Source organism: Lactuca virosa, chromosome 6 (genome assembly GCF_052849685.1).
Source record: "Lactuca virosa cultivar CGN04683 chromosome 6, Lactuca_virosa_CGN04683_v6, whole genome shotgun sequence".
Taxonomy (NCBI): Eukaryota; Viridiplantae; Streptophyta; class Magnoliopsida; order Asterales; family Asteraceae; genus Lactuca; species Lactuca virosa.
In genome coordinates this window covers 178,175,686-178,184,012 of record NC_136431.1, presented here as the reverse complement: position 1 = coordinate 178,184,012, position 8,327 = coordinate 178,175,686, and the positions used below count along the sequence as shown (strand labels likewise).

Genomic DNA, 8,327 nt, shown 5'->3' with positions numbered 1-8,327 from the left:
TTAAATTGTAAAAAGAAGGCCTTAGAATAATAAACCAAGGAAATATGAAACTATAACAATTGTTTTATTTGTCTTGTCTACAAATTATTTTTAAATTACAAAAAATAGGACTTTTAGATTGTAAGTTTAGTAACCCAAGAAAATACTTATGAAAGTATAGTAACAGATTTAATTGTCTTGTATACGAATTGTTGTTAATTGCAAAAAAGGACATAAGAATTGTCTTTTTACTAAATTGGGCCAAAAAAGAAAAGATAAATGATAAATCATTCGAATCTAGTTTAAAAAAGGGAGCATTTACTTTTGAAAAATTGCAGATGAGTATCTTATTTTTTTAACTGTTTAAATACCTACAAAAATGCTCAAATCTGCATACTTGTTCCCTTAGATTTCCTCAATTTTCTCGATCTCTTCCAACCTCGATTCAAATTTCACACAAACAACTACAAGCCCTAATTCCCCTTTTTATATCTCTGTATCTATCATATATATCTATATATCGGACATATACGAGCCATTTTAACCTATCGGTATCTTCCTTCTCTCTCTGCTTTTTAGTTTCTCTCTCTCTAGACAACCAGACACTCTATTTTTGTAATAAACTGTTGGGTTTCCTCAAAAGATATCTTGAAAATTTAGAGGTTTTTTTTTCTTCTTCTGTACTCTGTATATCCGTTGTGGGATTTTGTTTTTTGTTTGTGTTGCGTCGTTTCACGGTGACTTTTGTTAGGGTTTCGAATGGTGAGAGGAGACTGAGGTGGAAATTGACTGGTTTTGTGGTTCAGAAAGATCCAAGAAAGAGGGAAACCGAAGATGGCATCTACAGAGGCCGAGTTAGAGCAACAGCTTAAGGAGGCAGGGAAACAGTTATCACATCCCCCGGATTCGGTCGATGGACTTCTCCCTGTTCTTGATGTAAGCCCCTAATTTGAGTTTTGTTCCAAAAAGATGCCCATTTGATCTTTGAAATTCGAACTTTCGCATTTTCAAATCTAGAATTCGACACATTTGACACTCGAAAGTAGGAATTACCAGGAGCGAGTGAGTGTTTAATTGGTATATTATGTGGAAAGCTTTGTGGATGATTTGTGATAAAACTAGTCCGTTCAATCTTGCATCTTCTATACATGTTGCCTGTTCTACAGTTTTCATTCTGATTCAAAACACTTGGGGTTATCAATAGCAATTTGAGGTGTATATATTGCTTTCCCAATTCCAAGTATCTCGGGGTACCTAGTTCTACAAATGCCTTTTTTATTTCTTGTTCCATACTGTTATCTTTGTGATTTTCGCTTTATACATTCTAAGAACAACATTACCACACGTGAATCACCCATTATTACTTGGGGTTCACCTGAAATCACCTAGAATTTATAATTCTTAGAAGCTCTAGAAATTAGGAATTTCCTTACCTCTGATTGAGATTTGAACGATTGATCTATTATTGAGGGTAACCAATTAGGTTTATGATGAATCTTTCTTTTGGCTACAAAGGACTGTGGGCCTAAATCTGGGATATACTGCTCTCAGCTTTTGAGATTTATATATTCTTTAGTTATAGGGAACATAGAGTGTCAAATCAACCATAGAACTTTGCTTTTAGATTTCTTTGATGGAACACATAAAAAGATAGGGTGATAAGAATTGCAAAGTTTTCTTTTTTAAAAACTAACTTAGCTAATTTATCTAATGGCACCCATTATAAGGCATTTAAGATTCATTTGGATCACATAATTCACTTTACTGTGTGAATGTTTGAGCCACTGAATGCATTATGAATATCTAGCTAATGCTCAACTACTACTAGTTTGTGTATAGTTGTGGGAAGGAGACAATATTTTTCACTTTTTGATGAATATTTGTGCAACAAAGAAAATTGAGGCATCTTTGATATCAGTAAAGAAATAATTGTCTTAGAGATTGATATAAATGTGTGAGTAATCAGTAGTATACTTGTATTGATTACCGTACTTTATGTTTAATCCCGAAAATGAAAAATTAATGTTTCTTTTTGACTTTGCTCCATAGCAAGTAGAGAAACTTCTATCAAAAGTTGACCAGTCCCCGAAAAAGTCAATGCTAGATGCACTGAAACCATCAATGAGAGCATTGATTCAAGACAGTCTTTTAGGGCATTCAGATGTGGATGTGAAGGTTGCAGTTGCTTCATGCATTAGTGAAATAACAAGAATTACAGCACCTGATGCACCCTACAATGATGACCAAATGAGGGTACATCATACAACCATACACACCTCCATATCATATACTTTCTTTCCTTTCATCTTCTCATTCTAAACAAACCTCTTTGTGATTGTCTTTCACAGGATGTTTTTCAACTGATTGTTTCCTCCTTTGAAGATTTATCAGACCAATCTAGTCGATCTTATAACAAAAGGTCATCAATTCTTGAAACTGTTTCCAAAGTTAGATCATGTGTCATCATGCTTGATCTTGAATGTGATGAGCTGATTGTGGAGATGTTTGAGCATTTTTTAAGATCAGTAAGGTGTGGTGTATAATGTATTTCATAAGTGCTTGATTTTATTTGATTTAGGATTTAAGAAACAAATATAATAATGACTGTAAGTATGCATATATTTATTTCAGGGATTATCATCTTGAATCCATATATTCATCCATGGAAAATATAATGGTATTGGTTTTAGAAGAAAGTGAAGAAGTTTCAGTTGAAATGCTCAAACCAATCTTGGCTAGTGTTAAAAAAAATAGTGAGGTAACAATTAAGACTTAAAGAGTTTTACTTGAATTTCTTTTAGTTTTCCCTTTTTTTTACTGATAAAAAGTTTAATTTCTGTTTAGGGAGTTTTACCAATAGCTAGAAAGTTGGGGGAAGGGGTGATTTTGAAATCTGCAGCTAAGTTAAAGCCTTACTTGATGCCAGCTGTCATATCTTTAGGTGATACATTAGATATGTACACTCAAGTTGTGGCTTCAGTATGTGAAGGGACACCTGCTACAATTGAACATGATGATGAAAATGCTTCAGGGGTACAACTGGTATTATTGATTGATTTCATTGACTAAATGTGTGTTTCTTTTCACTTAATACATTACAAAGACTTAATAAATTTTCACTCTTTTTCAGGCCAATGAGAGCAAATCAACAAAGGGATCTCTAGATGAGACACAACAGGCATGCTTCATTCATTTGGTTTTTTTCTATTGTTTTCCTTTTTTTTTTTTTTTTTTTTTTTTTAAAATTCCATTTGCTATAAATGGAAATATTTAATGGCTCAAATTATGACAATATGGCATGCTACAGGCTGATGAGAGTAAGCTTACAACAGCATCATCAGATCACACGGATCAGGTGTTTTTTTTAATTAGTTAAAAAAATATATATTTTGGGCTTTTTGTAAATATATTAACAAGTTGAAAAATAATTGTTAATTAGGTGGTTAAAGAAGATACATGTCATGATGGTGAAGATCCTACTTTAGACAGATCTCCAAAGTCAGTTATGAGTAATGGAGTGAAGGGGGATGAAGAAGCTTCAGTTGATCAAGAACCTTCAAAGAAGCCACAAGAAGACAAAAACAAACAGAAACTTGATGATGATGATGATGAGTCAGATGCTGATGTGGCAAAGCCGGAATCAAAACCAGAACAGACTTCCAAAAGTACAAGGACTAAATCTGACACAACAGTAAACTCTGGGGAGCCTTCTGATTCTTCTCATGTTGAAGGTGAGAAAGAAGAAGCAGAGAAACAACCTGATGTTGTTCATACTTCGCCTGTTAAAGAGTCTTCTAATGAAGCAGTTAATCCATCAGAAACAGAAAAAGACGAAAACGCCCCTGAAAGTAAAGCTGAGAATGTTTCTTCCCCTTCCCCTTCCCCATCTCAAAGTGACAGCCTTCCAGATGTCAAGAGACCCGTTAGGTCCAAAAAGAAACAACCACTTCAAAAAGACGAAAACGCCCCTGAAAACGCCGCCTCCCCATCCAAATCTGGAAGCCCGAAGAAAACCGGGCGGGCCAAGAACAAGGCGGTTGCTGCCAAAGTTCCGGCCGCCGCCATTGATGAATCGGAAGATGGTGGTGATTCTGATGATAAGCCTCTGAAGAAGGCTGATAAGAAAGTGGACGCGGGTAGTTCAGGGGCAAAATCGTCAAAACCATCAGGGAAGAAGGGGAAGCAGAGTGGTAAGAAAATGGATGTGGGTGAATCAGGGGCAAAATCGTCAAAACAGGGGAAGAAAGTCGATGAGAGTGTAAATGTAAAACAATCTGTGAAGAAAGGAGAAGAAGATAGTGATTCAGATGCTAAACCACTGAAGTTGTCAGTTAAAAAGGGAGAGAAAAGTAAAAATGTTGAGGAAGATGAGGAAAGTGATTCAGATAGCAAGCCACTGAAGGTGTCTGCTGCTAAAAAGGGTAATATTGGTAATTCAGGTGAAAATGTTGAATCTTCTTCAAAGAAGAAGGATGATGGAAAAAAACGTAAAACTGTTGCAGAAAAAGAGCAAACAAAATCTTTATCGGGTGATGATGTCAGTAGTCTCTCTCTCTCTCTCTCTCAATTTAAAAAAAAAAAAAATATTTAAAGATAATGTTTTTTTTTTGGATCATGAAGGAGATGGAGGAGTCTTCTCCAAAGTCTGCAACAAAGGGCACCCCAGGGAATAGTTCAAAAAGGAAGCGTAATACAGGAAAAGATAAAGTACGTATTCCAACTGTGCAAAAGACGTAAATGCCCTCGTCCTCTCTAACATATGCAATATATGAAAAATATTTCAGGTGAAGTATGATAAAAGCCTGGTTGGTTTGAAGGTCAAAGTTTGGTGGCCTGAAGATAAAACGTAAGTGCACTTATTATATGATTATAATTTGGATATAATTTTAAAACGGATGATTTCCATTGAGTCATTTATTTGATTGCTGTTGGTTGTAGGTATTATGAAGGTGTTATTGAGTCATTTGATTCTGCTAAAAAGAAGCATAAGGTCATAATATGCAATGCTTTATTATATTTATATTTATATTTATATCATCTTTTCTTGTTCTTAATATGTTTAGTATTGTTAAACAGGTTTCATATGTGGATGGAGATGAAGAGATATTGAATCTGAAAACACAAAAATGGGAAATTTTGGAAGAACGGGATGAGGTGAGAGTGAGGACATGCTGAACTAAAATGTCCAAAATGCCCTTACTATGATGATGTTGTTTTTGTTTGTGAAATTGTAGCTCATGTGGTTCACTTCACAGGAGCCAATCACCGAAGCCCAAAATGAAGAAGAAGAAGAAGAAGAAGAAGCTTCCCCTGAAACGTATATTTACATTTTTAACCTTTACCCTTTTCACTTTGATTAATTTCTCTCTTAATATTCTCGCTTATTTTGCTTCAGACACAAAAAGAAGAAATCAAAAACCGACCCCACACCATCTGCTTCTAAAGATTCTGCCAAAAGGTATATCTTAAAACATGCACTGAAAAGGGTAAAATGGTCATTTACACTTTATGAGGCTTTCCCCATTGAGTTCCATCTTTTAACAAATTTGCTTTAGTTTTAGTTATTTTTTAGCCAACTGTCCTTATTTTGTCATTTGTTTTTTATACAATTTTGACATGTGTAAATAAACAATAAGCAGAGTTGGTGCCACGTCATCATCTGCCAAATCAAAAGGTTCTTCAAAAGACAACAAATCCACATCTCAAAAAACCAGTGCCAAGTCAACCGATGCAGCATCCGGAAAGTCAAAGGAAGACGAAGAGACACCAAAGTCAAAGACGGTCAACAAGTCAAAAGGTAAAACCCCTCAGACCGCCACCAAGTCCAATTCCAATTCCAACGGGCCCGGAAAGGCGAAATCCGGTTCCGAGGAAGCAAAAACTCCGGAATCCACAAAGGGCGGGTCAAAAAGTGGAAAGAAACGAAAGAAGAGGAGTTAGAGAATTACGGTAAGCCAATCATATGGTTTTTTGGATGGGGTGGTGGGATAGGAGGGGGGGTTAGGGGTAAGTTAGTCATTTCATGTTATTGTTTGGTAGAAGAAGTATTGGTCTTTTGTAGGGAAGGTATTTGTGGTGATTATTATTATTACTATTATTATGATTATTATTAGGTTAGGTTGTGTTATAAAGGAGTTAGATTTTATCATTTACTCGAGAATTGGCATCAAATATTGTTTGACTTTTGTTCTATTTTTCTTTTAGAACCTTGTCATAGTGATTGGGTTTTGGATTTTCAAAGTTTTTACTGTTTACTGTAAGTGTTCATGTTGGTGTTTTTGCAAGTATCGGGGTTTGGTTGTAGTTGGGCTCAATGGTTTGTCATTATGTGGATTGGGCCTATGGAGCATAGATTATTTTACAAATTCATAAATCATTATTAAGATCATGTTCACAAAAACAATTGCATCATGTAAGAAAGTAATAAAATTATATATTGTTAAACTGTTACAATTCCTTTCTTGTAACTGTAAGCGATTACAACTTTTCTTTTCGATGGGTGTGGGATGTGATTGTGATGCTTCCACACTTGTTTAAAACAAGATTTCATTTTGGAAGCATAAAATGCCTTTATGAGCTAATGGCGTAATACAACGAGCATAACACAAGCAGTTAACGCATAATACAATCACTTAAAATTTTTTAATAGATTTGTTAGATTTGTGAGTATTATATATAATATTCTATCGGAATTGTTTGAATATTTATAGTTTAGTATTCTACTAGAATATTTTAACATTATAAAAATTCGATTTAAATATTTATACTATAATATTCTATTCAATATTTAACGTATATTAAAAAAAAAGGATTTTTTTTGGATAATCTAAATGACGAAAATAATATTTAAAAAAAATTTCGAAAATTTTCACTAATTTTGCGTTTTAATTTTTTTTTATCTTCAAATTGAATGGCTAGAATTATGTCTCATGTCTCACAAAATATAACGGTCTCATATATATATATATATATATATATATATATATATATATATATATATATATATATATATATATTTGAGAACTCAAAGTTTTCTGAGAACCCGAGAACTAAAGGTGGAACGTTGGATCAAAAAAAGGAAGGGTCGAGATGCAAGGTGACGTTTTTGTAAATAAGTAGACAAAAAAAGGAGGGGTATCTTAATTAATTCAGTCAGGGGTATTATATGAATAAAAGTGTAATTAAATGATTTCTTAAATCTAATATCAGATAAAATAAATTTTCATCTCTCTCTCTCTCTCTCTCTCTCTCTCTCTCTCTCTCCTCCCCGTTTTCCTCTCTCGCTCAAACGTACGATCCATCCACCGACGACTCACCTCCATCGAATAGCCTCCAACCTCCTCCATCATCCGGTGTTGATCGCCTCCCTCCTCCCTTCAACGGCCACCTCTACCTCTACGTCTGTCGACCGCCACACTCCTTGATCTCACGTTCTTCATAGAAAAAACTCCACTGAAGATGCTTTGATTTTGAATCGGTTTGTCCGCCATTATTGCACATTCGTTCTCCCTTGTTTCTCTATCATCATCGGACTACTCCACTACGATCGAGATATCTCTTCTTCCTCTGTCGTTGCGCCTTCACCACCATATATGTTTCTTCTACACATCGATCTGATTTGGTAAACGCCTTCATATCTATATCGATTTCTGATTTTTTGATTCAATCATGTTGGCTTCGATCTGACCTACTGCCTTTACTTTCTCCGTATTGTAAGTCCACTAGATGAAACCAACACCTGTGTAAAAGGAGAAATAGAAGTATTAGGGAATTTTTTGATGATCGGTAGAATACCAGATTGTTCTTCCTCTTAAGAACTCTATTCTTTGCAACTACTGATTAGATAACAGAAGGAGAAAAGGATAAGTGTTCTTCATTTATTCTCATATTTGTAACTACCATTGCTTGTTTCCTATTTTCTTTCTCTAATCTTGAATATTGTATTAGTTTTCTTCACCTTGATGGATTTTCAACCGTTCAGAGTTGGAAAATATCTTTTGTTTGTTTTTAGCACACAACATGTTTGTTGAAATGCTTCAAAGAATGTTTTCATCATTTACCTTTGTTAATTGTGCTTCTGTATTGGTAATTTCATCCCATTGACTTGGTTCTTGTGACCTGCCACCTGAGGATATTTCCAAACCAAATGATTGGCAAGATTTTGTTGACCAGCTAATCACTAAAGATGATGCTACAATGCCAAATTAGGGAAATATTTGTTAACTATTAGAAGTTAACTTGGAAATCCACATTTACTTTCTCTGTTAAGTCGTGTTTTATGTCATAAGTAAAGAAGAAGTGGTTTGTAAGATAGTTTAGGAAGATTAAATATACAGCTTAATGTTTGA

The 8,327-nt window shown here is 34.5% G+C and overlaps 1 protein-coding gene across 5 annotated transcripts; it reads left to right on the top strand.

Annotated features, from left to right (window-relative positions):
- The first annotated feature begins 329 nt into the window (after nucleotides 1-329).
- On the top strand, nucleotides 330-6,219 carry LOC145119157 (uncharacterized). Of its 5 annotated transcripts, none has more exons than XM_079054782.1 (16): nucleotides 330-530; nucleotides 731-915; nucleotides 2,029-2,232; nucleotides 2,328-2,509; nucleotides 2,611-2,737; nucleotides 2,824-3,012; nucleotides 3,110-3,157; nucleotides 3,287-3,334; nucleotides 3,419-4,516; nucleotides 4,600-4,686; nucleotides 4,764-4,825; nucleotides 4,918-4,969; nucleotides 5,056-5,133; nucleotides 5,235-5,296; nucleotides 5,375-5,437; nucleotides 5,619-6,219. In XM_079054782.1, exons 2-16 carry the CDS (start codon nucleotides 814-816, stop codon nucleotides 5,917-5,919), a joined length of 2,703 nt encoding a protein of 900 aa, XP_078910908.1. In that variant the 5' UTR covers nucleotides 330-530; nucleotides 731-813; the 3' UTR covers nucleotides 5,920-6,219. The 5 variants fall into 5 exon arrangements, with proteins under 5 accessions (XP_078910908.1, XP_078910907.1, XP_078910904.1 ...); XM_079054781.1 differs by having other exon boundaries at nucleotides 331-530; nucleotides 786-915; nucleotides 2,824-3,021; XM_079054778.1 differs by having other exon boundaries at nucleotides 331-530; nucleotides 2,824-3,021.
- Nucleotides 6,220-8,327: the final 2,108 nt, after the last annotated feature.